This window comes from Bufo bufo, chromosome 2 (genome assembly GCF_905171765.1).
Source record: "Bufo bufo chromosome 2, aBufBuf1.1, whole genome shotgun sequence".
Taxonomy (NCBI): Eukaryota; Metazoa; Chordata; class Amphibia; order Anura; family Bufonidae; genus Bufo; species Bufo bufo.
In genome coordinates this window covers 257,849,508-257,866,056 of record NC_053390.1, presented here as the reverse complement: position 1 = coordinate 257,866,056, position 16,549 = coordinate 257,849,508, and the positions used below count along the sequence as shown (strand labels likewise).

The following is a 16,549-nucleotide window of genomic DNA, read 5'->3' as shown; positions in this document are numbered from 1 at the left end:
CGGGTTTTCACGGACCGTGGTCCGTGAAAATCCACATATGTGTGAATGAGGCCTTAATACTTCTATCACTTGTTCCCACGAGTTTCATAAATGCGACTTTTTGAAAAAAGTCACATCTGTCTGCCATAAATGCGACTTTTTACACAAAACGCCACCACATAAGTTGGCTTAGGCTACTTTCACACTAGTGTTTTTTTATCAGATCCGTCATGGATCTGCAAAAACGCTTCCGTTACCATAATACAACAGCATGCGTCCGTCATGAACGGATCCGGTTGTATTATATCTTCTATAGCCGTGACGGATCCGTCATGAACACTGTTGAAAGTCAATGGGGGACGGATCAGTTTTCTATTGTGTCAGAGAAACGGATCCGTCCCCATTGACTTACATTGTGTGTCAGGAGGGATCCGTCTTGCTCCGCACCACATCGCGGACAGAAAACGTTGCTTGCAGCATTATTCTGTCCACGATGGGAGCGCAAACAGAACGGAATGCATTTTGGTGCATTCCGTTTAGTTTTGTCTGCATTGACAGTGAATGGGGACAAAACGGAAGCGTTTTCTTTAGCTATTGAGACCCTATGACTGATCTCACTAGCGGACTTGAGAAAGTAGCCTTAATTGTGCCCAAGAGGATGATAAATAAGGCGTAATATGCGCCAATTTTATAACCCCGCCCACTTTGACATATCTAACTAATTTCTGGCGTGATGCATTCTTTATGGTGAAATTCTGGAGAAAACAGTTGATACCATTCTTTTTGGTGCATTTTACGCCATAATTTTGGTGCAACATACTTAGTAAATGTCCCCCAAAGTTTTTCAATTTTTTTTCTTCCTATATAGAATTTTGGAAATTCAAGGGACAAGCCAGATGCTCCAGAGCAGGACTGGTGGGGGGTGAGGGAAGCCTTTGTGTACGTGCAGACTCTGCTTCCCATTGGTGGGGGCATATTTTGGATGTACGCCCCTTCATTTGTGCCTCCTTCCTTACGCTCTCTTCTGTTGCCTAGTAACGGTGGTACCCGCCTCCTCTCCATAGTTACGGCGCTAGCGGAGGTGGCAGCCGCCATCTTGTAGAAATGAGCGGGTCGAACCGTGAGGCGGCTAAGGAAGAACGCAAGAAAGCGGGGGGTGGGGTGATTAACCGTCTGAAAGCTCGGAGGGTGCAGGGCAGGGAGGGAGGCGGCTCCGATCACCGAGCAGTGATTCCGGTCACCGAGCACGAGTTGCTGGGCCTGAAGGAGCTGAGACCGGAGCACGTCCTAGGCCTGAGCAGAGTCACGGAGAGTAAGTCTTGCGGTGGGGCCCCGCGGGCGCGCTGCTCGGGGGCCCCTCCACTCACTTGTCTTTTGTCTCCTCACCAGATTACCTGTGTAAACCTGAGGAGAATATCTACGGCATTGACTTCACTCGCTTTAAGATCCGGGATCTAGAGACTGGCACCGTGCTCTTTGAGATCTCCAAGCCTTGCCCAGGTAACCTCCAGCAAGGTGGCATATCATAGAGGACTGGTCACACACTGCATTCATCATCACTGAGGTGCCAACCCATAATGCTGCCATATAGTGCATGGATTATACTATCCTTATGCCTCCGTGCAGTACTTCCACGACTTGCATACCTATCCAAGTACCGGCGCAAAATAATACAGCTTAAAGAGGATCTTTCATGGTTTTGTATTAATTACGGTAAATACCTTTCCTTGTGGCTGATTCTGCCACCCTGCCTGATTTTTATTTTTTTCTCAAAATATCGCTCCTGCACCCCGCTGTGCCCCCGCGCAGTTTTCCCGCTGGGTATGTAAATACTGAGCATCGGTACAGGGAGGAGGAGACGCCAGGGTTTCTAAATGGGCGTCTCCCTCTCCCTGGCTGTGCCGCGATCCAATCACAGCCTCAGGGAAGGAACTGCGCATACGTGAGCTTGCGCACCGCGAGATTACGACGATCTGACTTTGTGAGCAAGGAGGAGATTCCTGGATACAGGCGGTGCTGGGCTCCAGAACGGTTAGCGCAGCCCCTTACCAGGCTGATTTACATATATATAAAACCACTCGGAGATATGGGACAGATATATTGCAGACATGCTAGCGGCGATCTAGCTGTGCATGTCCGCATCTCTATAGGGTAAAAAGAGGTGACAGAATCCCTTTAAGGCAATCGCATAAAAAAAGCAATAGTGGTGGGAGTTAGGCAATGGTTTTTGTCAGAATGAAACCCGGCATTTTATGCGAGAAAGCGGCCTGATCACCGCCGTACCTCATTGCTGTCAGTGGGGATCCGGTGGTTAAATGGAGGATCCAGCAGGCTTCTCTGTACTGGAACAGTCTCTCAGATCTCCTAACGGAGATGTAAACGATGCCTTGTGGCTCATGCAGACGACTGTTTCCTGTTTTGCAGTCTGCAGATTGCGGATCCTCAAAACATGGATGCTGGCCTGCCCTCTATAGAACTGTCCTATCCTTGTCCGCAAAACGGGGCCACGGAACAGACATACAGATGCAATCAGCACACGGTTGTTCTGTCCGCATCTTTTGAGGCCCCATTGAAGTGAATGGGTCCACATCTGACCCGCAAAAATATGCGGATCGGATGCGGACCAAAACCACGGTTCTGTGCATGAGCCCTTACAGGTATACACCTAGTAAAAACTAAACAAGCAAGTGGGGGAGGGAAGAGCTGAATAGATTGCACTTGGTTCTGTGGAGTCACATTGTGTATCACTCAATTCTCAACCCAGTTTGCTGCTCTGAAAAGGATCATGTGAATATTTGTGACTCAACAAAGCCCCATTTCATACTAGTGCGGCCTGGCATCAATTACTTTCCAAATAAGGTTATTTCATACTAATGCGGCCTGGCGTCAGAATTACTTTCTAAATGAGGTTTTTTTCATACTAGTGCGGACTGGCGTCAGAATTACTTTCCAAATAAGGTTATTTCATACTAGTGCGGCCTGGCGTCAGAATTACTTTCTAAATGAGGTTTTTTTCATACTAGTGTGGCCTGGCGTCAGAATTACTTTCTAAATGAGGTTTTTTTCATACTAGTGCGGACTGGCGTCAGAATTACTTTCCAAATAAGGTTATTTCATACTAGTGCGGCCTGGCGTCAGAATTACTTTCTGAATAAGGTTTTTTCATACTACTGCGGCCTGGCGTCAGAATTACTTTCTAAATGAGGTTTTTTTCATACTAGTGTGGCCTGGCGTCAGAATTACTTTCTGAATAAGGCTTTTTCATACTAGTGCGACCTGGCGTCAGAATTACTTTCTGAATAAGGCTTTTTCATACTAGTGCGGCCTGGGGTCAGAATTACTTTCTAAATGAGGTTTTTTTCATACTAGTGCGGCCTGGGGTCAGAATTACTTTCTAAATGAGGTTTTTTTCATACTAGTGCGGCCTGGCGTCAGAAATACTTTCTGAATAAGGTTTTTTCATACTAGAATTACTTTCTGAATAAGGTTTTTTCATGCGGCCTGGCGTCAGAATTACTTTTCTAAATTAAGTTTTTTTTTTTATAGAACAAGAAGATGAAGATGAAGAATCGGGACAGGTGGATAGTAGCGCCGGACGTTTTGTACGATATCAATTCACACCAGCATTCCTTAGACTTCGAAAAGTTGGTGCTACGTGAGTATTAGGCCTCATGCACACGACCGTTGTGTGCATCCGCGTCCGTTCCGGTCATTTTTCAGTTTAGCGGAGGTCCCATTCATTTCTATGGAGCTGTGAAAAAAAAACTGATAGTCCTCCGTTTTTTTGTCCGTGATTCCAGTCCGTCAAAAAAATATAACCTGTCCTATTCTTGTCAGTGGAAAACGGAGGACGGACCCATTCAAGTCAATGGGTCCGTCAAAAAAAAAAACGGATGCACAACTGGTATGTCATCCGTGTCCGCTTTTTTTTCTACAAGACCTTGGTGCAATAAAATGACACTTTTCATTAACCTTCCTTTTTTTTCCCCCCTGTCAGACAAAAAAAAAGGAAGACACAAGGAAACACAACTGAAGCAAAATCAGACACGGACCACTGAAGCCAAATCACTGACAGTGAAAAAACACTGTCGTGTGCATGAGGCTTTAGAGAAATTCAGATTAAAGCTCTGTGCAAGCTGATTTATCGAACGCGTCTCCATTTTTCCTAAGTGGATCATACATGTTATATGGATATCAGTGTATATAATATGTATGGGGTTATCTTGACATCTGCTTTCTGGGAAATGAGGATGGCATGTGAGGTGGCCATACATCTTAACAGCCTTTTACACAGTCTGACAGTTGAACATTCGTTAGCGATGATTTTGTGGTGTAAATGCACTGCCGAAATGCTCGTTCATCGGGTAATTATATATTTTCTGCAGCACAAAAGATCATCGTTTCCTGGGGCAGATTGTGCCGTGTGAACAGGATCTGATGCCCGGAAACAACGAGTCAGTATGGGGAAGAGCGATGGCATGAGCGATCTCTCCTCCCCATACTCTGGAGGAGATTGCTGCTTGTAAATACTGCGGTCTCCTCCGCTAGCAATTAGCAGATTGTCGGGAAGACACGCTTCCTTCCCAATAATCTGCTAGATCATCAACAGAATGAGCTGCTGTCAGACACCCCTGGTAGCACCTTATCTATCTTGAGAAGAAAAGGATCAGGCATGCTTGAATCTTTTTCTAGATATCTGCCTTCAGCGAAGAGTCAAGAAAGCCTTAGGCTGAGTTCACACGGGCGCGTATTCCGCGCGGGTGCAATGCGGGAGGTGAACGCATTGCACCCGCACTGAATCTGGACCCATTCATTTCTATGGGGCTGTGCACATGAGCTGTGATTTTTCACGCATCACTTATGTGTTGCGTGAAAATCGCAGCATGCTCTATATTGTGCGTTTTCCACGCAACGCAGGCCCCATAGAAGTGAATGGGGCTGCGTGAAAATCGCAAGCATCCGCAAGTGCGGATGCGGTGTGATTTTCACGCACGGTTGCTAGGAGACCCGATCATTATTATTTTCCCTTATAACATTGTTATAAGGGAAAATAATAGCATTCTGAATACAGAATGTATAGTACAATAGCGCTGGAGGGGTTAAAAAAATAATAATAATAATAATTTAACTCACCTTAATCCACTTGCTCGCGCAGCCCGGCATCTCTTCTGTCTTCATCTTAGCTGTGTGCAGGAAAAGGACCTGTGGTGACGTCACTCCGGTCATCACATGGTCCGTCACTTGGTAAAAGATCATGTGACGGACCATGTGATGACCGGAGTGACGTCACCACAGGTCCTGTTCCTGCACACAGCTAAGATGAAGACAGAAGAGATGCCGGGCTGCGCGAGCAAGTGGATTAAGGTGAGTTAAATTATTATTATTATTATTTTTTTAACCCCCTCCAGCACTATTGTACTATGCATTCTGTATTCAGAATGCTATTATTTTCCCTTTATAACCATGTTATAATTACAGGGATATTTTTGATGGTATGTAATTTGTTTTTGCATATATATTATGTACTTCATGGATTGAAATGTGAACATGTTAAATGTTTTTGAAAAATGAACTGAATAAAAACAGTTTAAACATAACCATGTTATAAGGGGAAATAATACAATCTACAGAACACCGATCCCAAGCCCGAACTTCTGTGAAGAAGTTTGGGTTTGGGTACCAAACATGCACGATTTTGCACTCGCGCGGAAAAATCGCGCATGTTCCCGCAACGCCCTTCTGAACTCAGTCTTACACGTGTTAGATGTCTGGCTGGATTTGGCAGACTATTATTTAAGGCCACCCCTAGGCCTCTTTCACACGAGCGAGTTTGCCATCCGGGTACCATGCGTGTAGTGAACACATAGCATCCGGACTGAATCCTGACCCATTTATTTCAATGGGTCTGTGCACATGAGTTTTTCACGCATCCTCTCTGCGTTCAGGAAAATCTCAGCATGTTCTATATTGTGCGTTTTTCACTCAGCTCTGGCTCAATAGAAGTGAATGGGACTTGTGTGAAAAACGGAACACATCCAGATGCAATGTGGTTTTCACTGATGGTGGCCAGGAGATGTAGATTGTTATTCTTCAGGTTTTTCTAAATGCACATGAAAAACACAATCCGGACAGAAAAAATGCACGCACTGAACGCAATCGCAGAAAAAACTGATTGTTTTACACACAAGTTCAATCAGTGTTTCCTGAACAGATCCTGATACAATCCGTATTGCTAGTGTGAAAGAAGCCTTAGGCTCCATTCACACGTCCGCAACGTGTTTTGCGGATCCGCAAAACACAGACAGCAGCAATGTGCGTTCCGCATTTTGCGAACCGCACATTGCTGGCACTAATAGAATATGCCTGTTCTTGTCCACAATTGCAGACAAGAATAGGACATGTTCTATTTTTTGCGGAACGGAAGTGCGGATCCGCATAGAAATGAATGGGTCCGCAATTCCGTTCCGCAAAATGCGGAAAGAAATTGCGGACGTGTGAATGGAGCCTTAGACTGCAACATGCCCGTTCTTTGTTCTGCCAAGAGATACATACGACACTGCACGGTGTCTGGCAGCAGCTTCTATCCCTCTGTCTTCTGAGTGAACATGCATGGGTGGCATAAGTGTAAGTAGGGGCTACAAGCGTTCGACTGTCGAAAAAAAGGACAAACTGGGACTTGAAAAGATTTGCATTGTCTGTGCGTGTAGAATTCACTGTGCCAGGCATGCCGTGGTTAAAAAGGTATCCCTGTAATATAAAAATAACCCCTATTCACTATCCAATAGTACTGAATCCCGCCGGCCCCCATGAAGGAGCATGTGCACTTTTGCACCATTCATCTCTGAGACGTCTGCAGAGTACAGCACTCTGTTATTTCCGGAAGGTCCCATAGTGATGAAGGGAGAAGCAGGACGCATGCTCAAACTGCCGCCCTGTTTCTTATCCCCATTCTGTGGGTAGGGGATAACTTCAAGTTACCGGAATACCCCTTTAAGTGCTAATACAATTACAGTATCCAGCCACTAAGATCTTACAGAAAGGGCATTGCTCTAGATCTGTGATCTCCATGTCTGCGTTATGATCTGCGAGGATTCACTGATCCGAACTTGACATGTAATGAATGTAATCATCTCATAATAAATGAATATATCATTGCTGTATGTTAGTGTTTTACACAGATTGTTACCGTATGTAATCTGTAACAGAGTGTAGTTAAAGCAGGGGTTCCATTGTGGTAGTTCGATTTGGGAAGTGCTGAGTGTAGTTAAAGCAGGGGTTCCATAGTTCGATTTGGGAAGTGCTGCTGATTTTGCGCTGTGCTCCATTCGGGCACAGTAGTGATCAGTGACCTATTTTAGTGTCCTGTAGTCAGAAATCATCATTTTATCTCATTTGTGATTTCGGAGACTCTGGCTGTTGCTCCTTTGCGTTTGTAATGCAGTCCACTTACGTTTATTACAGTATTATGTCATGTTTAGCCCATGATTCTTGAGTCTAGACTAAGGCGATGGATAAAGCTAGAGCAGATATGGGTATAGTCAGGGGCGGATTGGCCATAGACCCTACAGGGAAATTTTCCAGTGGGTTGATGCCCAGGGGGCCACCCAAGCTCTCCTGATGGCCATAGGCCAGGTACATAATGATGATCTGATGCTCAACAGCCGCTGTTGCACTTCTGAACTGTATTACCATCCTGAAGACCATGCTGGCGCTTCATACTGTGGAGAGGGCGGCAGTGTTTTGTGCTGCACTGTGGTATTTGGTTCTGCTGGGTACACTGTCCCTGTCTACTCATGTTTCCCCGTCTTCAATCAATTTAGTCCCACCTACAACATGGGGCCACTTTTATTTTTTAGTTTTTTCCACTTTAAGTTCCCAATCCGCCCCTGGGTATAGAGCCGGGATGAGCAACCTCTGGCACTCACCTCTATGGGAGTTACAAGAATAGCTAAGCAAGTGTGCATGCTGGGAGCTGTAGTCTCACAGCAGCTGGAGTGCGAAAGGTTACTGATCCCTGCTATGGTCAGAATTTACTCCTAAATAGTGTCCTGACTTTCCAGTGGCAGATTTTGGGCAATTAATAAAGAGGTTTCTGGGGTTAGAATCAAGTGTCTGGTTTTTGCCTGAAACAGCGCCTCTCTTAGGCTGCGTCTGGTATTAATGCTCATCCACATTGAAGTAAATGAGCAGAGCTGTATTACCAGACCCTCGCCATGGACAAGATTGGTAATAAATCCCTTGCAGTGATGGTTCCTGTGCTGTACTTGTACCGTCCACTACTGTTACTCAGTGTCTCGTTTTCTTTTTAGTGTGGAGTTCACCGTAGGGGACAAACCCGTGAAGAGTTTCCGAATGATTGAGAGGCATTATTTCCGCAATCGCATACTGAAAAGCTTTGATTTTGACTTTGGCTTTTGCATTCCAAACAGCAGTAACACATGTGAGCACATGTATGAATTTCCACAACTTTCAGAAGACCTTAGTAAGTATATATATTTTTTTTATTATTATTTTTTTGTAAATACTTTTTAATATAGAAATCGGAGATCCCGTTCTAAGAGCTGTTAGAAACGACACCCCTAAAGGTATTTAAAACTGATTTTACAAACTTTAACCCTTTAGGTGTTCCACAAGAAAAATGGAGATGAAATTTCAGAATTTCACTTTTTGGCAGATTTTCCATTTTAATACATTTTTTTCCAGTAATAAAGCAAGGGTTAGCAGCCAAACAAAACAATATTTATTACCCTGATTCTGTAGTTTACAGAAACAGAAACACCCCATGTGTGGTCGTAAACAGCTGTACGGGCACACAGCAGGGTGCAGAAGGAAAGGTTTTTGGAGGGCAGATTTCACGGGGATAATTTTAAGTTGCCTGATGCACCGCTAGAGTAGAAACTCCCAAAAATTACCCCATTTTGGAAACTACAGGTTAAGTTGGCAGTTTTGTTGGTACTATTTTAGGGTACATATGATTTTTGGTTGCAGGGTAATAAAAATAGCTGTTTTGGAGCCGTTTTTATTTTTTATTATTTACAATGTTCATCTGACAGGTTTGATCATGTGGTATTTTTATAGAGCAGGTTGTTACGGACATGACAATACCAAATACGACTACTTTTTTTGGTTGGTTGTTTTACATAATAAAGCATTTTTTTTGTGTTTCCATATTCTGAGAGCCATAGTTTTTTTTATTTTTTGGGCGATTTGTTCTACATAGAGTTTCATTTTTTGCAGGACGAGATGACTGTTTGGTTTGATTTTTGGGGTGCGTATGACTTTTTGATCGCTTGGTATTACACTTTTTGTGATGTAAGGTGACACCTGAGGGATTAGTTCATGTGATATTTTTATACAGTAGGTTCTTATGGACGATACCGAATATGTATGCTCGCTTGCGGCGATACCTAATATGTATACTTGTTTATTTAAGTTTTACACGATAACAGCATTTTTTAAAGAAAAAAAATCATGTGTTAGTGTCTTTATATTTTTGAGAGCCATAGTTTTTATTTTTTGTGCGATTGTCTGTCTTTGGTAGGATCTCATATTTTGCGTGATAAGATGACTGTTTGGTAGGATTTTTGGGGTGCGTATGACTTTTTGATCGCTTGGTATTACACTTTTTGTGATGTAAGGTGGCCAAAAAAATAGCTTTTTTGACACTGATTTTATTATTTTTACGGTGTTCACCCAAGGGGTTGGATCATGTGATATTTTTATAGAGCAGATTGTTACGGACTTGGCAATACCTAATATGATTATTATTATTATTTTTTTACATTTAACACAATAAAAGCATTTTTGAAACAAAACAAAAAAAAATCATGTTTTAGTGTCTCCATAGTCTGGGAGCTGTAGATTATTATTATTATTATTATTATTATTATTAATAATAATTTTTTTTTTTTTTTTTTTCTGGAGGAAGTGACTGTTAGGTACTATTCTGGGGGGCATACACCTTTTTGATCGCTTGGTGTTGCACTTTTTTTTAGTGATGTAAGGTGACAGTTTTATTTTTTTTACTGTGTTCACCTGAGGGGTTAGTTCAATGTGATATTTTTATACAGTAGGTTCTTACGGCCGCGGCAATACTTAATATGTCTACTTTTCTTATTTTCCCTAATTGTTGTTATTAATAATATATATTATTATTTTATTATATATATTATAAATATATATTTTATTTTTTTTCTTGAAACTTTTTTTTATTTTATTATGAAAAAAACTTTTTTTCTTGAAACTTTTAAAATTTGGCCCACTGTGGGACTTCACCTTTTCGGGGTTTGATCCCTGTTTCAATTCGGTACAATTCTGTATTGTACTGAATTGAACTGTCAGCGTCTTACATAGTAAACCGCTTATAGTTGCCTAGGAGACCCAGCCTGCAGGCTGGATCTCCTGGGCTTCCGTAGCTGGCAGGCTTTGATGCGTGTGGAAGGCAGCGGGGGGCCGATGGAATCAGAGGGAGCCTCCTCCTTCTGTAAACTCCCCTCCTCCCCCCCCCCCCCCCCGTGCCCTGGTCAGCGCTGACCGCGGCATGTGAAAAGGTTAATCCACCGGCATCACCGCATACAGCGATGCTGGTGGATGCAGCAGGGAACCAGCTATCAGTAACATGGATCACATTACGTACATGCACGGGGGAATGCGGTAAGGCACCACATTCCCCCACGTACATGTACGTGATTTTGCGCAAAGGGGTTAAACTAACAGTTTTCCCTCATATTTTCTTCATTGTTTTCTGCAAAACTTTTAAGTTCACGTTTTTTTCAAGTGCATGAAAAATGCAAGAAGAATAAAACACAGCAGCCGTCAGTGAGAACTGGACCATCCTTCAGTGGGGCTCAGTTGTTGTTGTTTTTTCACTGACCTGTTGACTTGATTGGGCAAGTCCATTATGAAATCGCAACATAACACATGCCCTGCGTTTGGTTGTGTTTTTCACACAGACCCATAAAAAAAGATAATTTCTATGGGATCTTTCTTGTGTGGAAAACACAAAAGATAAAACATGCTGCATGTTTCTTTTGCACATATCAATCGTGCATGAGAAAAAACTGCCTGTGTGCATAAACACATTGGGCCAGATTTATCATTAGCTCAGGTCAGAATAATGGAGTGAAAAAGTGCCAAAAAAAGTCCCAAACGCTAAAACTGCGCACAAATTTGCGGCTTTTTTCTGCTCTGCTCTATGCTCGCCAGTTTTCTGAAAGTGGGCGTGTTTTCTTATGTAAATGAATCTCTAGACAGATTTACTATTGGGACTATTTAAAAAGTCGCAAAAAAGTCGCAATTTCACTCCAGTGAGGACCATGCTTATCTTATGAGACTTTTTAATAGAACATGCGACTTTTTCATAAAAACGTGCGATTTTTTTCGTAAAGATGTGCGACTTTTGTAAAGCTGCTTACTGACGGATAAACTGCTACCGTCAAACCACATTTATTACAGTCTTAAAGGGCCGATCATAAATCTGATTTGGCTAAAACTGACTTTAGCCATATGTGAAAGTGGAGTGAGTTGTCAGAGTCATGATAAATCTGGCCCATTGATTTTATTGAGTACGTTTTTGCTGTAGGTGGTCTGCTTTAAATACTGACTGCACCCATGCATGAAGCTTGCTTGTGTGCACGAGCCCTAAGGCCTTCTACCTTTTGATTTCAGGGTTTTTAAAATGCTTGTATAAAAAAATTAAAATTTTTTCCAGGGTTTCGAATATTTTCAGTGCCATTTATTTTGTAACATTTAAAGGGAACCTGTTACATCGTATGCTGCCCTGTCAGTCTAGCACAGGGATCAGCAACTTCCGGCACAAGCTACCATTCCCAGAATCCTTTCACTTCAATGGGAGTCACAAGAACAGCTAAGTACGTGTGCATGCTGGGAGTTGTAGTTTTACAGCAGCTGGAGTGCCGAAGGCTGCTGATCCCTGGTCTAGCGACAAACCAGCTGATTTCAGTGGTCTGTCACTGCTGTGATGGTAGTCGCCACTTAGAGCACTGACCTGCTCCATCCCGCGGCCCAAGCCAGCGCTGATCCGCCCCCAGACGATGAGTGACAAGTTTCTTTCCTTTGCACGACAGGAAAGAAAGCTGTCGGTTTACTTATTAGGGCTCTTTCACACTTGCGTTCTTTTCTTCCGGCATAGAGTTCCGTCGTCGGGGCTCTATGCCGGAAGAATCCTGATCAGTTTTATCCTAATGCATTCGGAATGGAGAGAAATCCGTTCAGGATGCATCAGGATGTCTTCAGTTCCAGAATGGAACGTTTTTTTGGCCGGAGAAAATACCACAGCATGCTGCGCTTTTTGTTTCGGCCAAAAATCCGGAACACTTGCCGCAAGGCCGGATCCGGAATTAATGCCCATTGAAAGGCATTGATCCGGATGCGGCCTTAAGCTAAACGTTGTTTCGGCGCATTGCCGGATCCGACGTTTAGCTTTTTCTGAATGGTTACCATGGCTGCCAAGACGCTAAAGTCCTGTTTGCCATGGTAAAGTGTAGCGGGGAGCGGGGGAGCAGTATACTTACCGTCCGTGCGGCTCCCCGGGGGCGCTCCAGAGTGACGTCAGGGCGCCCCACGCTCATGGATGACGTGTCGCAAGGATCACGTCATCCATGCGCATGGGGCGCTTTGACGTCATTCTGGAGCGCCCCGGGAGCCGCACGGACTGTAAGTATACTGCTCCCCCGCTCCCCACTACTACTATGGCAACCAGGACTTTAATAGCGTCCTGGCTGCCATAGTAACACTGAACGCATTTTGAAGACGGATCCGTCTTCAAATGCTTTCAGTTCACTTGCGTTTTTCCGGATCCGGCGTGTAATTCCGGCAAATGGAGTACACGCCGGATCCGGACAACGCAAGTGTGAAAGGGCCCTTACAGAAGAAAAATCGTTCATACAGCAAAGTTGTGAGCAAAGTACGGTCTGGTATAACCATATAGCTGTAGAAAGTCAGTGACGCCATTTTGTTTTCTTTCCCCCCCACAGTTCGCTTGATGATTGATAACCCATATGAGACGAGATCCGATAGCTTCTACTTTGTGGATAACAAGCTGATCATGCACAATAAAGCAGATTACGCCTACAATGGTGGCCAGTAAGGATCGGCTTCCGTTGACTGACCTAACATTCCTTGACAAGAGCAGAGGATTTGGGGATGTGTGCGGTCAATCCTGTGCTTGATGCATCACGGAGCATCGTCTGTTTGTTTCTCTTCCCCCCCCCCCCCCCCCTTTTTATAAAGTGCTGTAATACAAAACTGAAGACTTTGTACAAAAGATATTTATTTATTTTTGTAATATCCTCCTTTTATTGGCAGTTAAGCAGCTTTCTGAGCTGGGAGGAAAACCATGAGAGAACAATCGCTGTTACGTGTTATAAGAAATTATCAGATAAAATGTCTAACTTGATTCTTGGTTTGTGCAATATCACATGCCCCTTACCCCTCTCTTCAGAAGGAATACCTGTTCATGAAATGCACAGAGAAGTTTAGTTTGGGGAGCTTTTGCAAGTGACGTAAGTGTATAAAAACAGCCCTATGATCCAAATGTGGATCATTAAAGTGATTGTCCAGCTTTCACGAAGTGATGCCCATCCTCAGGATAAGGCCTCCTGCACACGACCGTTTTTTCCCCCCGTTTTCTGGCCGTTTTTTGCGTTCCGTATACGGTCCGTATACGGAACCATTCATTTCAATGGTTCCGCAAAAAAAACAGAATGTACTCCGTATGCATTCTGTTTCCGTATTTCCGTTTTTCCGTTCCGTTTAAAGATAGAACATGTCCTATTATTGCCCGCAAATCACGTTCCGTGGCTCCATTCAAGTCAATGGGTCCGCCAAAAAACGGAACACATACGGAAATGCATCCGTATGTCTTCCATTTCCGTTCCGTTTTTTGCGAAACCATCTATTGAAAATGTTATGCCCAGCTCAATTTTATCTTTGTAATTACTGTATACTGTATATGCCGAACGGAAAAACGGAACAGAAACGGAAACACAACGGAAACAAAAAACTGAACAACGTGAAAAACGGACCGCAAAACACTGAAAAAGCCATACGGTCGTGTGCAATAGGCCTAAGCCATCACTTACTGCCAACACTCCGCTGATCAGCTGTTTGGTTGTAGCTCCAGTGCCAGAACTACACAGCTGTGACAACGGTGTAGAGGGCAAAGCTTGTGCTCCCATCGACTGACTGGAGTTACAAGCTCCCTCACAGTTCAGACGCCTGAGCTACACCCAAACAGCTGATATACGGGGTGTCGGACCCCTGCCGATCAGCTACTGCTGGCCTATCCTGAGGACATGCCATCACTTACTAAAAGCTGGACAACCCCTTTAAAGGGCTATTTCCATAATTAATCTAATTTTCTCATATCAGTAGAATTTTGACTGCCTTTTATCTGTTTGTATTTTTCAATGACGCCAGAAGCAATAATTCTCCAAATACCAGGTATTGTGCCTGCCATCAGGTCAGAGAGTAGAGGCCAAAACAGATAAATGTCTTCCATATGCACAGAACAAGGACAGGCTTATAGCGGGCAGGTGGTGATTCTGGGTCCATATTAGTCCTTGTCAATGTGGTTAGGAACATTAGTAAGCGCCTTTTAAAGAGTCACTTTAATTCTGATAAAGTGATGTGAACGGGTAACATATTGTCAGTTTTGTTTTTTGTCATTGGGATGTGTTGAAATAGCAGGTGGTAAGGGTCCCACTATACAGCTTTTGGAACTAGTGCTTTGAGGACTACTTGAATGCCTGGAATTCAACTGAAAAGAACATAGACTGAGCTATTGCTCTACATTATCAGTTGCTCTTATCCAATCAACATTGCTTGAAAAACCTCCGACAACGGCACTGACAGCAGAACATATTATTATTATTTTTTATTTTTTTTTAGCTGAGCTGTCCTTTTCAGCTCGATGCTTGTTCTGGGAGCTGTATAAGAAGCTCTTAGCAATCAATTGTTTAACTCATTATGAAAATGTATTGATTTGTCATAAATTATTACTAGACTCCTTAAAGGGGTTATCCGGAAAAAAATATTGATGACCTTTCCACAGGATAGGTCATCAATAACACCCAACCAATGTGATGTTAATGACCTGTAAGCTGTTTTGGGAAGCTGCAGCGGCTTCCCAGGCGCTTAAACAAGCACATTGTATAGTGGCAGTGCTTGGTATTACAGCTCATCCCCATTGACTTGAATGGGGCTGAGCTGCAACTAGGTCATAGTAACCGATGTTCTGTGAAATCACATGGCCTAAGAAGATGCCTTGTTGGTCACAGAGCTGATCGGCGGGGGCCTGGTTGTAGGATTAGATCTGATATTTGAGGATCGGTCATCAATATGAACTTCCAGACAACCCCTTTAACCTATTTTGTAGCAGCAGGCGGATTATCTGAGCTTGCTCTTTTGCACATGCAGGTCCATAGGATGTTTTGCAGGGTGATATGACTGTAGTTGTCACAAACCAAATGGTTGTGGAAAAGGCTTTTGCTCTGTGCCACGGCTTTTAGAAATTCAAATTACAATTGTGTTAGGCCGTTTTCATTCTTGGAAAACACGCTCCGTGTGTGAGTGGCCTGAATGCTGCTCCTGTGAAGTGAACTTGCAACATTATAATGATTAAAGAGGACCTTTCACCAGTTTTTACTTTATAAAAGCGATACCTCACACTGTAGCCCATGTTCTCTAGATGTCATATCGCACATTTTTTTTTCATGATATGCTGCTCCGTTGTGCCGCTGTGCCCCTCGTTCTATTTAGGCGCCCTGTATGCTAATTAATAGCATCGGTACATGGAGGAGGAGACATCAGCTTTTCTCAGTGGGCATATCTTCTATCTGGCTGTGGCGCTGTCCAATCACAGCGGAGCGCGTCACAGCCAGGGAGAAGGTGAGCAGTTTTTTTCTCAATGGCTGTGATGCGCTCCGCTGTGATTGGACAGCGCCACAGCCAGATACAAGAGACGCCCAATGAGAAAAGCTGATGTCTCCTCCTCCTTGTTCCGATGCTAATTATTAGCATCGGGGCGCCTAAACAGAACGAGGGGCAGAGCGGTGCACTGGAGGAGCATATTGTGAAAAAAATTAGCGATATGACATCTACTGAACATGGACTACAGTGTGAGGTTATTGGTAAGGAAATAGAAAGTATAGTGGCTCTACCAATTGGCCTGACAATGGTTCGGTGCACTCCCCCACGACACGCCCACCGTCATTAAAATTGTCAAAAAATAGAAAGATGGGGGGGGGGGGGGGGGCAGGCACTCTTCTATCTGGCATTATACGGACACACTAAATGGTTTAAAATTGTACATAAATTTGATCAAATTTTTTTTTTAACAATAGAAGCATACCAATGTGGTCATCCGGACCCCACAGAGGCCTTCTCAACAAGCAATATAGTCACTTGACACATGCTAAAAATGCATACTATTGCACTTACATAGACTTACATAAAAATATTAAGTGAAAATGGAATAAAAATAGAATAAAACAATGCAGTATATATATGAAGTTCCTGGGATTCAACTAGCAGAGCTACAAGTTGTTTT

The 16,549-nt window shown here is 43.5% G+C and overlaps 1 protein-coding gene across 1 annotated transcript; it reads left to right on the top strand.

Annotated features, from left to right (window-relative positions):
* Positions 1 to 1,044: 1,044 nt before the first annotated feature.
* Positions 1,045 to 13,592, top strand: UNC119B (unc-119 lipid binding chaperone B). Its single transcript, XM_040416494.1, has 5 exons — positions 1,045 to 1,291; positions 1,369 to 1,479; positions 3,526 to 3,634; positions 8,289 to 8,461; positions 12,975 to 13,592. Exons 1-5 carry the CDS (start codon positions 1,084 to 1,086, stop codon positions 13,085 to 13,087), a joined length of 714 nt encoding a protein of 237 aa, XP_040272428.1. The 5' UTR covers positions 1,045 to 1,083; the 3' UTR covers positions 13,088 to 13,592.
* Positions 13,593 to 16,549: the final 2,957 nt, after the last annotated feature.